Source organism: Sphaerodactylus townsendi, linkage group LG08 (assembly GCF_021028975.2).
Source record: "Sphaerodactylus townsendi isolate TG3544 linkage group LG08, MPM_Stown_v2.3, whole genome shotgun sequence".
NCBI lineage: Eukaryota > Metazoa > Chordata > Lepidosauria > Squamata > Sphaerodactylidae > Sphaerodactylus > Sphaerodactylus townsendi.
Window position 1 is genome coordinate 2,492,674 of NC_059432.1, and position 23,778 is coordinate 2,516,451.

The 23,778-nt window shown below is 46.3% G+C and overlaps 1 protein-coding gene across 1 annotated transcript in view; it reads right to left on the reverse strand.

The window, feature by feature from the left end:
- LOC125437826 (L-threonine dehydratase catabolic TdcB-like) overlaps positions 1-23,778 on the reverse strand; it is a 61,981-nt gene that overhangs the window by 17,719 nt on the left and 20,484 nt on the right. The window contains exons 4-7 of the mRNA XM_048505836.1: positions 16,016-16,132; positions 12,478-12,719; positions 4,530-4,695; positions 1,430-1,526 (exon numbers count right to left, since the gene is read on the reverse strand). Of these exons, the coding sequence (XP_048361793.1) occupies positions 1,430-1,526; positions 4,530-4,695; positions 12,478-12,719; positions 16,016-16,132 (622 nt within the window). The remainder of the gene's footprint in view (positions 1-1,429; positions 1,527-4,529; positions 4,696-12,477; positions 12,720-16,015; positions 16,133-23,778) is intronic.

Below are 23,778 nucleotides of genomic sequence, written 5' to 3' on the forward strand. Positions count from 1 at the left end.
CATGCAGGATGTGAAAGCAAGGGCCTTCTGCAGCTGTTGCTCCAGATCACCTGGTCCGCTAAGGCATTTGCAATCTCAGATCAAAGAGGATCAAGATTGGTAGCCATAGATCGACTTCTCCTCCATAAATCTGTCCAAGCCCCCTTTAAAGCTATCCAGGTTAGTGGCCATCACCACCTCCTGTGGCAGCACATTCCAAACACCAATCACACATTGCGTGAAGAAGTGTTTCCTTTTATTAGTCCTAATTCTTCCCCCCAGCATTTTCAACGTATGCCCCCTGGTTCTAGTATTGTGAGAAAGAGAGAAAAATTTCTCTCTGTCAACATTTTCTACCCCATGCATAATTTTCTAGCTCAGGAACACTTATGCTAGAATTTCAAAAATATATAAGTTTTTAAGCAACCATTTTGTCGCAGAAATAATCCAATCCCACGCTTTGGAGTTTGCTTTCAATGACTCAATTGCAACAGGACTTGCCAAACCCAAAACTTATTGCAAGCCACTAAGATAACAGAAAGGGCTTCAGAGTACAAGCACAAAGACACACAGTAGTCTGTCTCAGAAAAAGATGTTAGTAGGCTTGTATATTCCTCCACAACAGAACTCAACATGCCGGAGCTTTTTTTTATTGTCGAATGCTCCAACCTACCCCTGCTCCCTCACATCCGTTTGAAAGTAAAAATACACTTTGGCATTCAATTTAATTATAAGACATTATATGTTCAATAATGCACAAAATAATAGTTTTGACAAAGGCAGCATGCAAAAATGACTGATAAATCTCACATTTGTTGGGGACTATATTCTAATGCGGAAGCTTACAATTTTCTTGACCACTGCACTTCAATGAACCGTACTAACATCTTTTTTTGGAGACAACGTACACAAAGCAGAGAGAAAAACAACAAGAGGCAGTCCGAATGGCAAGAGAAAACATTTAATAAATACTGAAGGCTAAAGAATTCACCACAGCTCCTTGTAGTCTACGAGTGAACTAAACTATTCTTTCAGCTGTATGTACATTAACTAGACTCTTAGCAGGTTGTTGCTTTTTCAAAAATATTGCTATGCTTTGTATTTTTAAAAAATTATACAGTTTAAACATTTCGCAGTAGAAAACACACAAACGATCACCTCCACATTTTTAAAAAGTTGGCTTGACCTGCAGCTACTGTGGAGAAACAGTGAACATTGGCCCCTTCCGCACATGCAGAATAATGCACTTTCAATCCACTTTCAGTGCACTTTGCAGCTGGATTTTACTGTGCAGAATAGCAAAATCCAGTTTCAAACAATTGTGAAATTGGATTGAAAGTGCATTATTCTGCATGTGCGAAAGGGGCCATTGTGAAACACAGCTGGCTGATTTCTTTTTTCCTTCCATGAGGTACATAGTGCTCAAAAGCAGTCAGTCAGACACTCTTACCTCTGTAAAACGGCTGGATGCTTTGGATGCGCTCTTCACTAGGACGGACAATGTTTAGAGACTGTTGCAATACAGGAAACCCCTCTGACTCCACACCCTTGGGAGAAAAAGGATTTTAAAGATGAATGGAGGAAGAGAGAGACGAATATTTCGATTTCTTCCCTGTCCTCCCCTCCCAGAAACACTTAGCCTTCCAAAGTAGATGGTTAGCACTACTGTGATTCCAAGGGCTAAGTTCCAGTCCAGTAGCACCTTAGTCACCAAAAAGATTTGGGGGGAGATTTGACTCTCAAAAGTTCATACCTTGTAAATCTTGACTGTCTCTAAGGTACTACTGGACTCCAATCTGGATCTTCTACCACAGAGCAACTTGATTACCTTCTAAAATCCTGGCCTTTAAAAGAAAAGTCACAAACATGTGGCAAACAATTACCTGAACCCGGAAGAATTTTCCTCAGGGTGCAGACAAAATGGCGGTTAGGCTCAGGGGAAGCAGTGGGGTACTGCCTTGCATGTAAACAGGGAAACATGGGCCCATTCCGCACATGCAGAATAAGGCACTTTCAAACTGCTTTCAGTGCTCTTTGAAGCTGTGCGGAATGGCAAAATCCACTTGCAAACAGTTGTGAAAGTGGTTTGAAAACGCATTATTTTGCGTGTGCGGAAGGGGCCATGGGGAGACCGCACAGCCTTGCCAAAAAACGGCTGTGCACGAAGGGTGTCTGATTCCAAGCAGTATTGGTCACCTTGCTTCAGTCGTTTTTCAAGTTGTCTATATCTCAAGAATCTTTTTCACATTGACTTGTCTACCAAGGTGCTCCCACACATCTTCATGAAGGAGTTTCCAAGAAGGTTTTGGGTTCTACTCTAGTGTAGAGAGTTCAGAGAGGGAACTGGCCAGATTTACTGACATCTCTTGTGTGGAAATGATTGCGTATCCTACAATGTTTTCACCCTTCCTTTGTGGTTGTGCCTCTGCAGGGAAGACTGTGAGGCAAAAGAGTCCTTCAGGGAATTCTGTCAACTATGAGCTGTTTTCTTACAGAAGGACTTCTCTCAGGCTGCTGGGGAGGCCCAGAATTCTGTAGGATACAGTTTGAAACCATTTCCCCTATATTACATCTAAGCACAATAACAACATTGCACTTCTATTAAGTTATGTCTCTCGTGTTTGCAGAAAGATATATTCCACTGAAGATATGTTGGTAACCGTGAGGAATCCTTAATATATAAATATATAACACCCATATGTATTTATGTAAAATATTTAATATTATATGGTTGAGGAAAGTGCTGTCAAGTTGCAGTTAATGTTTAGCAACCCTATAGGGTTTTCAAGAGATATTCAGACGTGGGTTGTGTTGGCCAAGTAATTAACACAACACAGGTGCACAAACAGATCAAGTAGATATTCAGGAATTCCCATACTTGCTTATAGAAGAAGAAGAAGAAGAAGAAGAAGAAGAAGAAGAAGAAGAAGAAGAAGAAGAAGAAGAAGAAGAAGAAGAAGAAGAAGAAGAAGAAGAAGAAGAAGAAGAAGAAGAAGAGTTTGGATTTATATCCCCCCTTTCTCTCCTGCAGGAGACTCAAAGGAGCTGACAATCTCCTTGCCCTTCCCCCCTCACAACAAACACCCTGTGAGGTAGGTGGGGCTGAGAGAGCTCCGAGAAGCTGTGACTAGCCCAAGGTCACCCAGCTGGCGTGTGTGGGAGTGCACAGGCTAATCTGAATTCCCCAGATCAGCCTCCACAGCTCAGGTGGCAGAGCTGGGAATCAAACCCGGTTCCTCCAGATTAGATACACGAGCTCTTAACCTCCTACGCCACTGCTGCTAGAGAAAAGATGGATAGATTCCTAGCTATGTTACTGTGACTGTGAGAAGAAGCAGAATATTGCCCCACAAGAGAGACAAGAAATGACACTTACAGAAAAGAAGGTACTGAGTTAACTATCCTATTCGACTACCCTCTTGCTGCCACCTGCAGGGTCCTCTTCTGTTCTTCTTCGTACACTAGACATTAGCCCTTTCCGCACAGACACTTTAAAATGTTTTCGGGCAGAAAATAAAACTGGAGTTCTACATTGTTTTAACCCCCAAACGGTTTCTTCCACCCTCACAACATTTTAAATGAATGCCCTTTTGAAACGATTCTTTCGTTGAAACGTTTTCAAAATGGCTTCGTTTGCCTGTGTGGTTCCTTTACGACTTTGACGCCGTTTCCCATGCCTCTCTGCCTTCCCTGCGCTTCCTCATCGGCGCCATTTTCTCAGCTCACAAGTGGAAGTTCAAAGGATTAAATTTTCCTCCATGCAAATGAAGTTCCTCCCCAATAGAGTACCTAAAAAGGGGCAGCTACAACTCTTTCTTGACTTGCCAGGTTAATATTTGCAATGTATACCAATTGGCAGCTGTAAGAAACAGGTTGCTGGACTAGATGGACCAGTGCTTTGGTCCAGCAGGGTTCTTGTCATGTTTTAACCAGAGGTGGGATCCAGCAGGTACTCACAGGTTCCTGAGAGTAGGTTACTAATTATGTGTGTGTGCCGAGAGGGGGTTACGAATTGGTGATTTTGCCATGTGATTTTTGCCTTAGTAACGCCCCTCCTCTCAGCAGTAGCGCGCAGAACTTGAAGCAGCCTAGCAGCAGGTGCACCGGCGTGTGTGGCAGCCTGCGCCTGCGTGCATCCGTTTCCCGCCCAAGGACCGGCGCAGCGGCTGCGTCCTTGCCACAGCCCCGACCAGGAATGCCTGGCCACGCCCCCGTTGTGCCCCGCCCAGCCCCATTGGCGCTACGCCACAGTTTGAATCCCACCACCATGGGAACCTGTTACTAAAATTTTTGGATCCCACCACTGGTTTTAACACTTTGTGGTGCGGCACAACCCCTATCCCCCTTTAAAGCACAGCTAAAACTGAATTGGGGTGCATGTTTTGGGGAGAAATACAAATCAAGTATTTGGAGACATTCTTATTTGCTTTTCTATGGGAGCTGCCATTTCCTTTGTTGACTGGGGTCGCGATACTCATTCAGTTTGATCCAAGATGTAAAGAGCTCATGGTCTCCAACACACATCAGACGAAGTCATAAAAAATGCTTACAATCACAAAAATATTTGGGTTCAAATGTTTCAGGGCCACAGCCGAGCCCGCTAGCAGTCCACAATGCACCCCTGCTGGGAAGATGACCGCGTCCAGTTTTGGCACTTGTTCATAAATTTCCATTCCCATGGTTCCCAACCCAGATAGATACGCAGCATTGTCTTCTCTGCAGAAGCAAGCAGAAAGAAAAGATTTACTTAGGAGCAATATAGAACACTCCAATTTTTCGTCACCTGAAAAGAATGAAGAATACAACTTACGTAAGTGTGTTGTTAAAGGAGTTCCGGTTCTTCAAGAAAGACCCCCTTCTCAGTGCCATACAAGCACTAAACTGCACCTGGGGACATGACCACCTCCATAAGCCTAACCCAACCCCCCGCCCGGCTCCCCGTGCCCCCTGCCCCATTTATAGGAGCCAGGGAGCCAGCAGGGAGGCCGGGGGAGGGCAGGGCTTTGGGGCAGGGCTTGGACCGGCGCCACGGCAGCAGGCTAGCTCCTAGGCCGCATGCCGCCAAGAAGAAGAAGAAGAAGAAGAAGAAGAAGAAGAAGAAGAAGAAGAAGAAGAGGAGGAGGAGTTTGGATTTATATCCCCCCTTTCTCTCCTGTAGGAGACTCAAAGGGGCTGACAATCTCCTTGCCCTTCCCCCCTCACAACAAACACCCTGTGAGGTAGGTGGGGCTGAGAGAGCTCCGAGAAGCTGTGACTAGCCCAAGGTCACCCAGCTGGCGTGTGTGGGAGTGTGCAGGCTAATCTGAATTCCCCAGATAAGCCTCCACAGCTCAGGCGGCAGAGCTGGGAATCAAACCCGGTTCCTCCAGATTAGATGCACGAGCTCTTAACCTCCTACGCCACTGCTGCTCCCAAGCCTTGCCCCCTGGCCTCTGGGGGTGGGGCTCTGTATCTGTTTCATTCTTTTGCTGAAGCACATGGACAATTTCAACTGGAAAGAAGAAACTATGAACATGAACAACATTTGGCTACCAGCACTTAAAAATACCAGAATCAAGACTATGGTTAATGAACACCATCCAAACTCAGGGTACCTCTCTGCAGGAAGCAATACAATTGAGTGTAAGTGAGTACTTAAATGCACGGGCAAACTGCTCTGCAAATGCCCTTACTAATTGATTATGCAGTGTTACATATAAATGCTAAAATGGGGAAATTCCACTTAACACATGCAAATCACGCTTGCAAACTGCACCCTTAACCTTTTTAACAATTGCGAATGGTTCTTTCTCCCCCCCCGGGTATCTCACAGGTATGTGGAGATATACCAGAATGCCTACAATTTGTATTTGATTAAGTTGTATGAACCAAAGATTTGAAGAATCAAAATGGGGTTTTTGTATAACAGACCAGCAGGCCTGCATGTAAACAGCAGGTCAAAAGTGCATGTTAGAAGCTTGTCAGTGATTATGCAGGCAAGCAAAGATAAACATCTTTAAGATCTTGTCACTAAAGGGCCAACGTGACAGCAGACATATACTTTATAACTTTGTTTTGGGGTTAGAACCATGGAAAAAGTGTTTTTCTGTATATGTTAAATGAACACAGAGAAATGATAATGAGAGATTCATATTTACTGGTATAATTGTGTTAGAATCAATGTTTGTATAATCTTTTAAAGTTAAATCATTTCAAACTGGGAAAAGGGAAGTTTTATGATCTTAAAGAATGTCAACCTGCATTCCCTGAAGAGGTATATCTCTCTTCAGGAGCAAATTTAGAAAACAGGTTTTTCTTGGAAACAGAAGTTAGTTTTATTGCAGCCGTTTGCATATGGGTAGAGGGACATGAGCTAAGAGCATGCAGCGTTTGAATAACAGAAGGAATGTGACACGTAGAATAGAGGCTGTCTTAATGTGACAAGGAGACAGAATTATCCAATGGGATTTTACGGTTCATGCTTATAGCACGTGAAAGGGGTATGGATTATGTACGTGGATCTTATGGGGATGATTGTATGATGTATGTATTCTTTGTATCTATAAAGACTAAGGTCTTTCCTATGGTGGGCGTGTCTCTCTCTTTCGAGAGCACCCAGGAGGGGTTTCCTTCTGTAATCTTCTATATTCTGCTAAGTAAAAACTGTCTGTTTGTTTCTGATGTCAGATGTCTTTTGCTTTTTGGGGAATTTGTTTCTAACATATCGTTTCTCAAAACAGCTGCGCAGGCCGGACTTGAGTTCTGGCCTCACAGGTATATATACTCCACTTGCTCTACTGTCATCAGATCCTCTGAAGATGCCAGTCACAGATGCAGGAGAAAATACTATTGGAACATGGCCATACAACCCGGAAAACCCACAACATCCTAGTAATTCCGGCCGTGAAAGCCTTTAACAATTACAGGGCTGACAGTATTGGGGGGCGGGGGAACGAAGGATGATTCTTTGTTGGAGAGCCCTACAAACTTTTCTGCAGAGCTACGGTTCTCAGTGTCCCCTGGATAGAGAGGTCATGGCTGAATGGTAGCATAAATATAATTTAAATTAAATCTGCTGATGTCCACTCCCTACATTTTTCTCCTGTTGGGAACCTTCTAAGTTTCTTGGCGGCTATGTTAATTTTTTAACAAAATCAACTAAATGTAGAAATGGCTATCAAAAATGTCAGTTCTGGCTTTGTGGGGCGTTCTGAACAATTTTACTCGTCTTCTTAGTCAACTGTTTTCTGTTCTTGTCCAAAATGTAAGCAGAAGAAACAATATAGCTTCAGATCTTCATTTTGCTCCATGATGAAGGCAGAAGACGTTTAGCATTCTAAGTGAGCAATTTTCAGGAAATTAGAGCTTTCAGTTCAGAGCGAATTGGAGAGCAGACCAAAACCACGCCAGTCTTTCCATGACCTACAGCCAAAATTGGATACCTAATCCTCACACTTGGAGGACCTCCCTGAAGGCTCCGAGGAGGATTTAAGGCAGCCTATAGCTCAATCGGTAAAACCGAGTCAGCAAATTAGGAGTGAACACTGGGGAAACAAGACTTTAAGAAAGGAAGACCTTGTTAGGGGTGAAAAATCTGGAGAGAGATGTTTCTAAAAAGCGACTTTCCTTTTGTTAACCTGCAGGATGGCAATGGGGAAAAAAATTGCAAAATAGCTTTTGGATAACCATATTCCATTGTTTCATCGGGTGGAGAATTCAAATTAGGATCCAGGATAATTATCCCTTCTCATTCATGGCTGGCAGGAAGGAAACATGAGCTCATCTTGAGGCAGCTCAATAGGTCGTGCTTATTGTGGATAGTAGATGTGGTGTATTTTCCATTCAGGGATTTGCACAGGAAAAAAAATGACCTCTCCTTTTGATCCTCGGAAACAAGGCACATGGAATCTTCATACTACCGAAGCTGCTTTGAATGAAGAAGAAGAAGAAGAAGAAGAAGAAGAAGAAGAAGAAGAAGAAGAAGAAGAAGAAGAAGAAGAAGAAGAAGAAGAAGAAGAAGAAGAAGAAGAAGAAGCAGCAGAGGAGGAGGAGGAGGAGGAGTAGTTTGGATTTATATCCCCCCTTTCTCTCCTGCAGGAGACTCAAAGGGGCTGACAATCTCCTTGCCCTTCCCCCCTCACAACAAACACCCTGTGAGGTAGGTGGTGCTGAGAGAGCTCCGAGAAGCTGTGACTAGCCCAAGGTCACCCAGCTGGCATGTGTGGGAGTGCACAGGCTAATCTGAATTCCCCAGAGAAGCCTCCACAGCTCAGGTGGCAGAGCTGGGAATCAAACCCGGTTCCTCCAGATTAGATTAGCTCTTAACCTCCTACGCCACGCCCTAGCCTGCCCCAGCAGCCTCTTAATATCAATTCAAGATGGCCCTTCCCCAAGGCTAAGCTCATAAGAACATAAGAAAAGCCATTGCCGATCTGACCAAGGCCCATCACGTCCAGTAGCTTGTTCACACAGTGGCCAATCAGGTGCCTCTAGGAAGCCCACAAACAAGATTATTGCACTAGCATTGTCCTGCCTGTGTTTCCCAGCACCCAATGTAGTAGGCATGCTCCACTGGTACTGGAGAGAACAGGTATGCATCATGGCTAGTATCCAACATGAATAGCCCTACGCTCCGTGAACATGTCCACTCCCCTCTTAAAGCCCTCCAAGATAGCAGCCCTCACCACTAGGGCTGTGCAGGGCTGAATTGAAAGGTCATCTCTGTGCAACCCCCAACATGCATCTGAGCACCCAACTTTGTTTCTTGTATTAGACCTAGCAGTATTTCACTAGCTTTAATGTGGTCCCACCAACTGAATGACACACCCACATTCTCAAAGAACAAAAAAGACCTCCCCGTCATTGGCAAGGTGGATTATAGATGTAGGAATTTAGACTAGATAATTACATTTTATCAGTTTTCACAGCATGGCCAATTGGCCATGCTAGCAGGGGCTGATGGGAATTGTAGTCCATAACATCTGGAGTGCCAAAGGTTCGCCACCACTGACATAGAGTGAAGGAGGTGGGGTGGAGCCAAAAAAACACCGAGGAAAGTGTAACGCAGGGCCATCTGTTTCGTTTTCCCTGCAAAACAGGGGGAAAGGTTCGCCTTTGCCTGCTCTTGCAAACAGCGATTGTTGGATCTGCGGCGTGATGAGTATGAGAGGGGGGATAAGGTGTCCTTAACCAAAGGTTATTACTGCTATAGTTTTAAGGTTTTGTATTATTTTTAACAGAGCAGCAGTGGCGTAGGAGGTTAAGAGCTCGTGTATCTAATCTGGAGGAACCGGGTTTGATTCCCAGCTCTGCCGCCTGAGCTGTGGAGGCTTCTCTGGGGAATTCAGATTAGTCTGTGCACTCCCACACATGCCAGCTGGGTGACCTTGGGCTAGTCACAGCTTCTCGGAGCTCTCTCAGCCCCACCTACCTCACATGGTGTTTGTTGTGAGGGGGGAAGGGCAAGGAGATTGTCAGCCCCTTTGAGTCTCCTACAGGAGAGAAAGGGGGGATATAAATCCAAACTCCTCCTCCTCCTCCTCCTCCTCCTCCTCCTCCTCCCCCTCCTCCTCCTCCTCCTCTTCTTCTTCTAACTGGGATTATTCGATTTGTTTTTACTGTGTTTGCTGCTGTTCTGTTGTACACCGCCCTGAGCCCTTCGGGGGGTAGGGCGGTTTATCAAATCGAATGAATGAATGAATGAATGAATGAATGAATGAATGAATGAATGAATGAATGAATGAATGAATGAAAAAAGACTGCCCCAAAGAGAATCTGCATTCTGTGCGGGGCAGAGCCGTGAGTGCAGTAAAAGGTCATTGTCTCATCAGGGTGTGATGGAACTTTGGGAAGCGTTTTTCGTATGAACAAACAAGCCAAAGGCCTGTCCTGCTTGCAAAGAAGGGAGAGGGATTAAGAGTCAAGACTGTTCTTTCTCACAAAGCCCAAACCGGATTTGGTTTCTTGGACAGCTGCGGAGTAACTCCATGCCTGGAATACAGAACTGCATAATGGAAACTGACTCACAGGCTGACGCCGGCTGATCATTCCTGGCTCCAATGAATCCCAGCATTTGTTGTCACTCTTCGAGTGATCACAAACCTTTTCCCTTTAATTATGCTCAGAAGGGTTTCTGTTTGAATCTTGGAAACTCACGGGAACTCTTGGAAACCTCCCTTTATTTACAAAACTGCAAGCTCAGCAACTGTAGTTAGAGTTGTCAAGTTGTGAAATTCTTGGACATTTTGAGAACAGAATCTGGGGTGGACGGGGTTTGGAGAGAGGAGAGACATCAGCTCTGGAGTCCACCCTCCAGGGCAGCCATTTTCTCCAAGGGACCTGGTCTGGAGATCAGTTGTGATTCCAGGAGATCTCCAGGACTCACCTGGAGGCTGGCAGTCCTTAATTCAATGAGAATCAGCCATGTCCTTGACCAGCACCTGAGAATTCTCCAAGCAGTTTCTTCTCCCAAAACTTCAGAAACTCGGTTAAACCGCACTGTCTTGGGCAGCAGAGGGTGCTTTCCGGCAGAATCTTCATGCCAGCACTTTTAAGTTCCAGCAGGTTGGACTACTATTGCTACTGGGTTTAACAGGTAGAAGAAGAAGAAGAGTTTGGATTTATATCCCCCCTTTCTCTCCTGTAGGAGACTCAAAGGGGCTGACAATCTCCTTGCCCTTCCCCCCTCACAACAAACACCCTGTGAGGTAGGTGGGGCTGAGAGAGCTCCGAAGAACTGTGACTAGCCCAAGGTCACCCAGCTGGTGTGTGTGGGAGTGCACAGGCCAATCTGAATTCCCCAGATAAGCCTCCACAGCTCAGGCAGCAGAGCTGGGAATCAAACCCGGTTCCTCCAGATTAGATACAGGAGCTCTTAACCTCCTACGCCACTGCTGGGGTTTAACAGTCCTCTCAAGGACTCTGGAGGGAGCAGGGTCCAAAGATAATAAATGTTTATTTCTTTGTGCATTTTCAGTTTTTCTTTGAATTTTCCAGGCTGCTTCCACACACCAATAGTTCTTCATCCAGGCAGAGGCATTCACAACGGTGGGCAAGTATCAGCATGGCAATTTCCCCGGTACTGTATTGGTCTCAAATCCTGCCCCCCCCAACCCCCCGCCCCTGATGTCATTTCCTTCTGGGTCACCAGAGGCCGTTTAGGACTATTTGCTAATTGCTAGATTGCCATAGCAGTAGACTTTTCCACATCCTCACGTTCCTCGTGTTTAACTTCCTGCTTCTTCAGGGGTGGGCGGTTTTCAGTTCCACGCGTGTTTTGGTCCCTCTAGTTGTTGATTCAGCATCACACAGCTTTAAATGAAGGGTATGTCCCTGCAGATTTAAACAAAAGGTTTTCAGTTCCATTTGAAGCTGTGTGGTGTCAAATCAATTACTAGAGGGAGCAAAGTACATGTGAAATTGAAAAAAAAAAACCTCTGAAGAAACAGGAAGATAGACACAAGGAACGTGAGAATGTGCAAAAGCCCACTGAAATATTATAATGATCTGCTGCCACCATCTACTCATTCATCTGAATTCCCCAACTTTTGTTGAAAATATGCATCTCTAGTCAGTGGCGTAGCGTCAAGGGTGTGCACCGGTGCAGGGGCGTGGCCAGGGTGTGGAGGGGGTGTGGAGGGCCGGGGGCTGGCGGTGCCACGGCAGGGGTGCATGCCCCTGGTGCAGTTCCCCCTCACTCCACGCCTGGTCTCTGGTCCTTTTGTAGTTTTTTCAAAAAAACTTTGAATGCACCCAACCCTCATCTTGGCTGGCAGTGGTGAAAAGTGCTATCTAGTTCCAGCTATCTAATGGTGACCCTTCATGGGGTTTTCAAGGGCAGAACCAAATAGAGGTAGTTAGCCATTGCCTGCCTCTGTGAAGCCATCCTGTACTTCCTGGGCAGTCTCTTGTCCAAGTACCAACCCAAGACGACCAGGCTTAGCTTCTGAGATCTGACGAGATTGGGCTAACCTGGGTCATCCAAGTCAGGGCAAACTTCTGACTGTCAGGTCCATGCCTGTCAGTGTTTAGATGTCTTGCTGTGTGGAGATTGCAAATGTTTCCTGTAAATGCTTTCCGGTTTCCCTCTCCCCTCCCTGGCAATTCCCTGGCGCCAGCCCTCCTGCGGGAAGGTGCGAACGTTCCCAGGTCTCTTGAAGCTCTGTAGTGCAAATGTTATACACTTTGTGAAACATATTTGGTGGGAATCAAATGGGGGGGGGGAATTGAAGGATATAATTGCGGGATCTAAGCGGAGAGCTTAGATTCAGCTTTCTCTGTTACTCTACGCATTGTAGAAATAAACTGCTTTGGGCCTTTCTACGGTCTCTGTTATTTCCACGTTCAAGAGCCTGACACTGACAACCTTTGTGAAAGTTTTGATGAGCACAACGTTCCCTTGGCTTTAATCCAAAGCAAGCCAAACTTCTCATGAAAAACCACACTCTTCCAGATGAACTCAGTTTAAGTGTTGGGAGGGGCAGGGAGGATGTATCTAGTAACAGTAAAATGCGCACTTACTCTTCAAGGTACAGATAGCTGTTTTCCTGTGCCAGCCTTCTGGCATGCAGCTGGGATTCTCTACTCGAGGCACCGTAGGAAATGACCATGGCACCGTATTCACGACACGTTTTTACTTTGGTGGGAGAGGTACTGGTGGGCATGATGACAAACACGGGAATGTGGTGCTCCGTGGCATGATAGGCCACCGCCATGGTGAAGTTACTGTCTGAGGCAACGATCACCCCTTTTCTTTGCTGCTCCTACAGAATATGAAGAGTTGAACAAAGAACTCCGGTTAGCAACTAGTCCTACTATAGGGCTAGTTTGAGGAGAGATAGGAAACGGCAGGGGCTGGGCGGAAAGGAAGCCTCTGCAGATATGGGCTACTGGAAGTCATTGGCCCTATTTCCTCCAATGACAATCCTTGACTAGGTTGACAATCGGGGATAAGAAATTATCTTCGGAGCTCAGATCATATTTGGGGACAGCCAGTCACCATCTCTGGAACTACTCCAAGTGTTGGGTTGAACCAGAAGAAGAATGGGAGGTGGGGAAACAAACCAGCAACGTTGATGTGCAACAATAAAAAAAATTGGAAAAGCATGAATATACTTAGTCACAGAAGGAAATTTGAAATATACATGAGTTCCAAGTGTAAAAACACAAAAAATGCAGAGAAAAGATTATAGTCGCTAAATACTAAAAATGCATAAATCTGTCATAATTGTAGATGGGATCAACCATATATGTGTGTGTGTGTGCGCGCGCGCGCGCGCACATGTGCCCGAATATGTTTGTGCATGACTATATGAATATATGTGTACGTGTGTGAATGTGTGTGTTTTTATGTTCTGACCTGGATGGTCTCGGAAGCTAAGCAGGGTTGGCCCAGGTTAAGACTTGGATGGGATACCACCAACTTGGGTCTCTATGCAGACCTGCCTCTGGCAAACTACCTCTGAATGCCTCTTGCCTTGAAAACCAAACTGGATTGCCATAAGTCGGCAGTGACTTGAAAGCACTTCACACCCACATATGAGTATGGATATAGGTACATGTATACATAGATATAGATACAAGCATACACATAAGGTTGATCCCATCTCTCTCTCTGTTCATATATATATAACCCGGTTCATTGTTTGTTATATATATACACACACATGTAAAATTCACACATGTATAGTCAACTCTTCGGAGGTGGGCGGTCTATAAAATCAATCAAACAAACAAATAAATAATTATGAATGCTGGAGAATCCAATGGGAAGCCAATAATTGGTCTTTGAACTTGAACCATGAGGAAACTACAAGGGAACTGCAGCCCATGGTGATTCACAGCTGTCTTTGCCAGCCAAAACAGATCTTTTCCCTCAGCTACTGCATGGAGTTCTTTGTCAGCTTCACAGTTGTGCCCACGTGGTGCTGCAGAGATTCTCCGTGCCTCCTCCATTTGGTGAAGGTTTTCTACTGAGATTTCCTGTGCTTGCAGCTCATCTACGCACGATTTCCATGTAAAAAGCGGATGAGTAAAATTTGTTTTGCCTAGCAATCCCGCACATGCAGAGGTGGGATCCAGCAGGTTCTCACAGGTTCCCGAGAGTAGGTGACTAATTATTTGTGTGTGCCGAGAGGGGGTAACTAATTGGTGATTTTGCCACGTGATTTTTGCCTTAGTTATGCCCCTCCTCTCAGCAGTAGTGCGCAGAACTTGAAGCAGTCTAGCAGGAGGTGCACCGGTGTGCGTGGCAGCCTGCGCCTGCGTGCATTCGTTTCCCGCCCAAGGACCGGCGCAGCGGCTGCGTCCTTGCCACAGCCCCGCCCAGGAATGCCCTGTCCCTGGAATGCCCCGCCCCGCCCCCATCGTGCCCCCCCCAGCCCCACTGGCACTACGCCACAGTTTGAATCCCACCACCATGGGAACCTGTTACTAAAATTTTTGGATCCCACCACTGCACACATGTGTTCTTTTTCCTTTTTTGTTTTGAGGGGGGATGTCTGCAAAGGTATGGCAACACAAATATGCACGTATTGCAGCTTCTCTAATTGTGTTGCCATAGCTTCACAGACATCCCCCTCAAAAAAAGAGGAAAAATGACACATGCACAGGATCGCTAGGCAAAACAAACTTTATTCATCTACTTTTTACAGGGAAATAGCATGCAGAAGAGCTGCAAGCAGAGGAAACCTCCACGAGGAACCTTCAGAGAATCTCTGCTGCAGCACAACAAAAATGGCGGGCACAAATTGTGAAAATGAAAGTAAGAGGCTTGGGTGGGAGAAATAAAGTGTTTCCTGCCTGCTTTTGCTCGCTCAGCTAGTTTGGCAATTTTCAAAACCCAGGCTCATTCCGCACATGCAGAATAATGCACTTTCAAACTGCTTTCAGTGCTCTTTGAAGCTGTGCAGAATGGCAAAATCCACTTGCAAACAGTTGTGAAAGTGGTTTGAAAACGCATTATTTTGCGTGTGCGGAAGGGGCCCCAGATTGAGAGAAATAAAACATTTTGAAGATGTTTTAGGGAAGCGAGCTGTGTGAGCTTCTTCCCCAAAATGCTTTTTAAACCATCTGCAAGACATTTCATTTCTGTTGTGCGGAAATCACCATAGATTGGTAAGTGATGCACTGGCAGAATTTGGGGCCCAGAAGAAACACAGAGAAAGAAACAAGGTTCAAATCTTGAGCGCCCAAACAGGTAAGAGGAAGATAATGAGTCTCATTCTATCTAAAAACGCAAATTAAAATGCTAATACCAAAAAAAGCAAGGAACACAGTTTCAAATAGTGGGCGTTTCCCCACTCACCACGATCCCCCCTATGCCGCGTGCTGCTCTCAGCGCGCATCATTTCTGGCGTGCACCTGGGCGTCCCCACGACCCTGCGCTCTGCGCGGGGTCATCAAAAGGCGCCGTTTACAAGAGCGCCAGGAATGACGCGCGCTGAGGGGGCGCGGCAGCGTCGGGGCAGCTGCGTTGTCGCCGCCCCTGTAGTGGGGAGTGCCAGGGGACCCCGCGCTACTTGAGGAGAGTAGTGCGGGGCTTATGGTAAGTGGGGAAAGGCCCAGTGATACTAAATGGAAGTTAAATGATTAAACTCCAGCTCCCTTCCCTGCATGGCCCCTAGGCAAAATTAAGCTTGTGAGAACCAGTAATTTGACTTTCATGGATAGGACAAGACTTTTATGGACAAAACAAGATAAGCAATCTTTGGCCCCTTCCACACACGCAAAATAATGCATTTTCAAACCACTTTCACAACTGTTTGCAGGTGGATTTTGCTATTCCGCACAGCTTCAAAGAGCACTGAAAGCCATTTGAAAGTGCATTATTCTGCATGTGTGGAATGAGCCTTTGTTTGGTCTGTTTGATCCCCTTATTTGGTTGCTCTGGATAATCCACCTTAGGCGATTTTGTCAATTGGTGACTCCTTTGGGGAAAATTTCTCTTTCTCACTTAAAAGCTGCATGATTGAAAGTTGAGGATACAAAGGTCTCAAACTCATTTAGGAAACAGCTCTTTTGCTCCGATACTCACATTTTACCCCACAGGTTTCCCTACCTGCTGTAAGGACAACAGAAGGTAAAGCACACCTCGCTCCTTGACAGATCCGGTGTACTGTAGAAACTCTTTCTTTAGATATAGGTCCATTCCGTATTGCTTCGAAAGTCGAGAATACTGAAAACAATAGAACATTCTGAAATTAGTTTGGTTAAGACATCGGCTGCCTCTTCAGTTCGGTTATCCACCATAATAATCAAGGCAGGTGTACAACAGGTACTGTCACAAATATTACACCCATGCGTACTCCAACTCACTAGGTGAGTATCATTTTAACATTATCTTACTATCACAAATATACAAAAAATGTTTAGTAAGTACACCGTCAGGTATGGCTATAAAACCTCTAGATTAGGTTTTTATTTCGGCAGTCCTTTGTCAAGCCAATAATTGTTGTACAAAGTATTCTTTTTCTTACTCTTCTAGGAGCACAACTAAGATCACATGAGATCCTGATATCCAGAGAGAAGGACTATTTAAAGAAGAGCCATTCAAGTGAAACTTGAAATTCAGTTTGGAAACTATCTAGTGTAAGAAAAAACAGTTGTGCTCCTAGGTCAACCTTCAGCCATGTAGCAATACACAACCAAAGAACGCTTGAAAGATGGCCATCCAGCCTCTGTTTAAAACCCTCAAAACAGGATATTCCATCACACTCCGGTCGAATCCCCACTTGAAATTTGCATGCAGATCCAAACCCGTTCGTTGTGAAACTGTGTCCTCTTCATGGGAGTTTCTCATAGTGTTTAGGAACACTTTTTTTTACCACACCTTTCTTTTACCCCCTTTTTTCAGAATCTCCCTCAACTAGGGCTGTCAGGTACCCCCTGGCAACCAGTGGAGGAGGGAGGTGATTCCGTAGATCATCCCCGTCATAAACTGAGGTCTAGGCCTTTATTTATTTATTTGTTTGTTTGTTTGTTTATTATTTGATTTAATATACCGCCCTATCCCCGAAGGGCTCAGGGCGGTGAACAGTACAATATCATATATAAAAACATACATATAAGTTAAAAACAATTACATTCTAAACAATGTCCCACAAACCCATATGCAACTCTCCCAGGAGAAAATAGCGGGTCCCGATGATGTTAGGGACCCCTGTAGAGCAAGGGGGGGCAGGGCATCCTCAGCGGCTGGTCTCTCCGAAGGCCCGGTGGAACAACTCGGTCTTACAGGCCCTGCGGAACTCTCCAAGGTCCCGCAGGGCCCGGACAGCTGGTGGGAGAGTGTTCCACCAGGCAGGGGATAGAGCCGCAAAGGCCCTGGCCCGAGTGGAGGCCAGTCGCGTCATTGAGGGGCCAGGGATCTCCAGTAAATTGGCCTCTGCTGAACGCAGAGGCCGAATAGGGACGTATGGGGTAATGCGGTCCCGAAGGTACGAGGGTCCCAGGCCGCGTAAGGCCTTAAAGGTCAATACCCACACCTTGAAGATGATTCGGAATTCAACCGGTAACCAATGCAGGCGGCGCAACACAGGGCACAGGGCGCAACACAGGCACATTGACCCCACTTCCAGAAGTGACATCATGACATCACTGACGGTGTGTGAGACGCTCTGGTCTTTGGGCAAAAACTTTACGGTAGAAGCTGTTTTTGACATAGTATTTTGCCCTAATATGACCGTGTTTCCAACATCATCAGCAATGTGATTACATCACTTCCAGAAATGGTGACAATATGCCAATGGTTATGAGGCCTAGGCCTCATTTTTTGGCTGGTAAAATCCCCGCTGGCCTGCGGAATAGTGCTGGGCAGACGGTGGTCAAAGTGGGGTACCCTCCATTCCTAGTTGGGTCTGGTAGTCCTACCCTCAATCTCCCTCATCAACAGCTCATCAACTCCGTTTTCTTCTTCATCTCACCACACAACCAAACAGCACATAGCCATATACCTTGCCAGACACCAAAAGACTTAATCGGTCTTTTTTTCTGTCTTTCCACCAGGACCAGAGGTGGGATCCAGCAAATTCTCACAGGTTCCCGAGAGTAGGTTACTAATTATTTGTGTGTGCCGAGAGGGGGTTACTAATGGGTGATTTTGCCACGCGATTTTTGCCTTAGTTATACCCCTCCTCTCAGCAGTAGTGCGCAGAGCTTGAAGCAGTCTAGCAGGAGGTGCACCGGAGTGTGTGGCAGCCTGCGCCTGCGTGCATTAATTTCCCGCCCAAGGACCAGAGCAGTGGCTGCGTCCTTGCCACAGCCCCACCCAGGAATGCCTGGCCACGCCCCGTCATGCCCCGCCCAGCCCCATTGGTGCTACGCCACAGTTTGAATCCCACCACCATGGGAACCTGTTACTAAAAATTTTGGATCCCACCACTGACCATGACCCCAACATTAGGAATATAATCACATCATCTTAACTTACCAAAAACACTGAATTATTCACTAAATAAACATTTTAGAAGTCAATAATGATTACAGCCTGTCATACTCATTGAACGTTATCTGGGGAGATCCAGCTTCCTGACAGAAGTGGATCAGCTGCACATTCGGGCCAGGTCCAGTTCAGGGCAAACCGAGGCGTTGTTGACCATTTCTTGGATGTTTGAGAAAGATCTGAAACAGGCCTGGGGTTGCTGTGTTTGAGGAGAGCAAATGCTAACTTGAAGCCAAACTAGGCCCGAAGCAAGGGGCCATTTTTGCCTAAGAATTTCAGCAGAGGGAAAGAAAATAGGGTCTAATCTGTTTATCACCAGCGTCCTACTCAAAATCACGCTTCAAAATTAAGAAGAGGAAATTAAAAGCTCAACTATTGGATAGAGAGTTCTCTACCCTAATCACCGCAGCCAAGAAAACGTGCTCCCCCCTGTATTTTTCTCTCCCATTTGAACGGGGCCACTTGGCACACTACCTGTATTGCTTAATAAACCCCGTTCAAAGGAGAGCCATAATGCTTGCCAGGTTTAATGTTATGCCTTCTGCCTTGTTGCATGGCAGATTTAATAAGCAAGAAAAGGCTAAAAGATTGTGCCCATGTAACGATGGCTCAGTTGAATCTCTGGCCCACCAATTACTACACTGTCTCAGATTCAAGGAAATCAGATCCAAGTATGTGAATCTTACTTCTTTACATTTACCTCATCTCCCCGATTTAATTAGATTACACTACTTGTTGGACAACCCTGATCCTTCTCTCTGTATGATAGTGGCAGACTTTCTCCTGGAAATTACCAAACGCCAGTAGATTTCCTTCGACCTAACATTTATTTCCTGTTTTGTATATGCTTTTTAATTCGTTTTTATTATTGTTGTACTGTTGTCTATGCCAATAAAGGCTTGCTTGAAAAATCACGCTTCTTAGCTGCTTTTTCCTACTTGGGTGGAAATATATTTCATTTATTTCATTTATTAATTTTATATACCGCCCTCCCCCTGAGGCCTCAGGGCGGTTCACAGCAAGGTTAAAACATACATTAAAACATAATTTAAATATTAATTACATAAAAAACAGAACCCATTTAAAAATGTGCCCACGGGAGGCCAGATGACATGGTAGATGTATTTTTAACCAGGCTGGCCAAACGCCTGGCGGAACAGGTCCGTCTTGCAGGCCCTGCGGAAACTCTGTAAGTCCCGCAGGACCCCAGTCCCAAGGGAGCCTGTTCCCGCAGGTGAGACCAGAGCTGAAAAGGCCCTGCCCCTCGTCGAGGCCCTGCCTGATCATTTTTGGGCCAGGGATCACGAGTAGGTCCTCCTCCGAGGAGCGGAGGGGTCTACCGGGGCAATATGGGGAGAGGCGGTCCCTCAGGTATGCAGGTCCGAGACCGCCAACGGCTTTGAAGATCAAAACCAACACTTTAAACATAATCCGGAACTCAATCGGCAGCCAATGCAGATGGTAATGGATCGGTGTAATTCGATCCCTGCTCGAACTGCTGGTAAGCAGCCTGGCTGCTGCATTCTGAATGAGTTTTAATTTCCGGATCATGGCCAAAGGCAAGCCCGCGTAGAGCGAGTTACAGTAGTCTAACCTGGAGGTGACCGTTGCATGGATCACCGTTGCTAGATCAGAACGGGAGAGGTACGGGGCCAGTTGCGGTGCCTGCCGCAGATGGTAGAAATATATGAGTACCCTGGGCAGGGGCAGAGTGGCCCTTGTATTTACAGAAAAACCTCCCCCCTGGGCTGATGCCCTGGAGGGCCATTGTCACCAATGCCGCAGGAGCCTCTTGGCTTTGACCCAGTGAGCAGCAGCTCAGGATCAGCCGGGTCTGAGCCAAGCATGGAGGCTCAGCCTGGCTTGATCTGGATGAGCTGTTTTTACTTCCCAATCTGCCCCTGACCCTGGGTCACTTCCAAATGCCTTCCCGTCTGCGCAGACTCTGCCCTACATAAATGGCAAGCGAACCCAAATTGATGGCAAGCGAACCCAAATCCCATGAAAGGGAAGCTGTAACTTGAAAAAAGTTAAGCAAATCAAGTGTGATTTTACACAGTTTAATCTGTTTCCGCTTGTCACACAGAGGGAGACATGCAGGCAGAGGTGGGATCCAGCAGGTTCTCACAGGTTCCTGAGAGTAGGTTACTAATTATTTGTGTGTGCCGAGAGGGGGTTCCTAATTGGGGATTTTGCCACGTGATTTTTGCCTTAGTTACGCCCCTCCTCTCAGCAGTAGCGCGCAGAGCTTGAAGCAGTCTAGCAGGAGGTGCACGGGCGTGCGTGGCAGCCTGCGCCTGCGTGCATTCGTTTCCCACCCACGGACCGGCACAGTGGCTGCGTCCTTGCCACAGTCCCGCCCAGGAATGCCCCACCTCCGGAATGCCCGGCCACGCCCCCGTCGTGCCCTGCCCAGCCCCATTGGTGCTACGCCACAGTTTGAATCCCACCACCATGGGAACCTGTTACTAAAATGTTTGTATCCCACCACTGCATGCAGGGCTCTGAGTCTTTTCCTTATGAGGCATCTTCTCATTTCCAAGATTTTATCAGGTATTGCCCACTTGTTTTCATATCTGTCTTTGAAACCAAAAGTCAGACCTCCCCAACATGGCGTTTGGGGGTACTATGGGATCTGCCAATACTTCCCTTGGAACCCTCTGAGCCTTTGAGAAAGCGGGTGGGCCCGTTGTAAAGTAGGGCTTGCTATTGGCTGCCCTCATCCAAATGAAGAGGTTTTCCACTGAAGGATCAGAAGGACTAGTAAACAAGTGGGATTTCCTTAGCGGGGCCATAGCTTCGTAAAACAGTGCCTAGGGCACCTTGGCCCCCCATCTGTGCCCTCACCCCAAACTCCCTGGGAATTTGGGGCAAGGGTGCAGCTGAATGCCAGCCTGGCCCCATGCCCAAATTCCACATGGAGATGGGGAGGCAGGCCTGGCTGGCTCTGCTCCTGATCTCCATGTGGAGATTGGGACATGGCAAGCCCCACTTGCTGCCATTCAACTGATCCCCTGGGAAGCAGCTGTGGAGGGCAACCTTGCAATGCACCCCCTGAAAGTGGCACTTGGGGCTCCAGTCCCCTGTACCCCCTAGCTACGCCACTGTTCCTTAGGCAGTGTGGTCCCATTTCCCCTTCAGACTTTCCTTCTCCTCAGGAGGTATGAGGAGGGAGGTATTCCATTCATCTTGACCTCCAGCAGCAACTATTTTGGGATGACGCTCATCACCTCTTCTTAAAATTCCAAAAGTGCTCCAGGGCTCAAAAAGGTTTGGGACCCCTGCCATAAACTTATCTCTTTCACTGAAAATCCCAAAATGCTGAATCTTGTATCAAAATCTGCACTTTTGTGTCAGTGTGGAATATATGCTGTTGTTCAACCTTCAGCACCAGAAATGTGTTCCTTATTTAGAGGAAACAGTCTTGTAGTTCACTAAGGTGAAAGGAGAGGGTATTCTTTCTTTCTTTCTTTCTTTCTTTCTTTCTTTCTTTCTTTCTTTCTTTCTTTCTTTCTTTCTTTCTTTCTTTATTTATTTATTTATTTATTTATTTATAAATAATTGATTTTATATACCGCCCCTCCCCCGAAAGGCTCTGGGCGGTGAACAGCACAATAAAACAACAATTACATTAAAACCCCATTAAAACAGCAAATTAACAAAATTACATTGGCGTCCAGCATAAAACTTCATAAACCCACCCTGGAAGGAAACAAGATAAGAGAGCGGAGGGCCCCCATAAGTATTAAGACCCAGAGTTTAAAAGGGAAAGGAAAGGGGGGACAGGGGCGCTCATCAGTGGCCCCCCCCCCCAAAGCCCGGTGGAACAATTTGGTGTCTTACAGGCCCTGCGGAACTCTCCAAGATCCCGCAGGGCCCGGACAGCTGGAGGGAGAGTGTTCCACCAGGCAGGGGCCAGAGCTGTAAAGGCCCTGGCCCGGGTAGAAGCCAGCCGCATCATCGAGGGGCCAGGGACCACCAGCAAGTTGGCCTCTGACGAATGTAGAGGCCGTGCAGGGACATATAGGGTAAGACGGTCCCAAAGGTACGAAGGTCCCAGGCCGCGTAAGCACCCATACCTTATGAATGATTCGGAACTCGACGAGAGAATAGCAAATATGCAGATAAACCAGGATTTAAGGGTAGAACTGCCAAGAATCGACGTTTCCCAGCATACCCATAGGATGACTATTGCAATGGTTTCCATAAACGAATATGCGGGGAAACATTCTCTCTGAATGGCAAGTCCATTCAATTTGATTACTGAACTCTCACGTAGATTCCATCTACTCAACAGTCTCAGTCAAGCATATAGCAAAATACGACAATGGAACGTGAGAGCCACAATAGTGTGGTGGCTCAGGTGTTGGACTTGGACCTGGGAAACACAGGTTGAAGTCTCACACCGCAGAAGGTTGCTGGGTGCCCTTGGGTCAGTTGTGCACTCTTAGCCCTACCACACTGGCACAAGTGAAAGAAAATAAATTGCCTCCATAACTGTGAATATGCCTAGAGAGGGCACACATGCAGAAAAATCCTACCCAAACTGATTCCAATGCTTTTGCCTGAACTGCATGAAAATCAGGCGTAGCTCAACTATAAGGTTGCACTAAAGAACATATTCGCATGCAGAAATCTCATGCTAATGTAACCCCCATGGTCAGAATGGGTTGACCCAGAAAGGGGTGGAGCGAGAGGCTGCAGAGCTCATGTAGTTTGGAGGAGACAAGGCTACCAGACTCGGACCTTGATTTGTATAAGCCCTTAACACCTTGTTAAGGGGTTTTTTGTGTTTGTTCTCCCAGAAACCTTCATCATGTTGCATCCTGTTCATCAAGCCCTTGGAGTCTTCAGGAGCCAACCCACTTGCAGAAAGAATTGGACTTGGCAATATCAGAAGACTGTAACTAGAAGGACTTGAAATGCAACCTGAACAGGACTTTGAAGTGTGATGTTAAATGTTGATGTTATATGTTAAGAAAGTAAACCATTTTGTTTTTTTAAAATTTGTTGTTGCAAACTCATTCCAAATTCTGCCCCACAGAACCCACAGATAGAGGTTACACTCAGTCTTGCTATCTGTACTTTTCAAAAGGCTATCAGGTAGCAGGTATGTTGAAAGTCTGAAGCCCTGGAAAGCTCATAGCCAGACTGAGCACAGGGAATGCCGCTGATCCGATGGTTTGCCTCGGAGTACGACAGCATCACATATTCCCCTAACACTTTCCCATGGCTCTAAATGGAAGGGGAAAGTGAGCATTGGGGAAGAACAGGATGTGTGGAGAAAGGCCTAACTTAGCCTAACAGCAGACATGTTTGAAAAGTTTGGTTCTCATGTTAAAACACCGTTTTTTGTTTTCTTTGGCCTTCTCAGGCAGTAG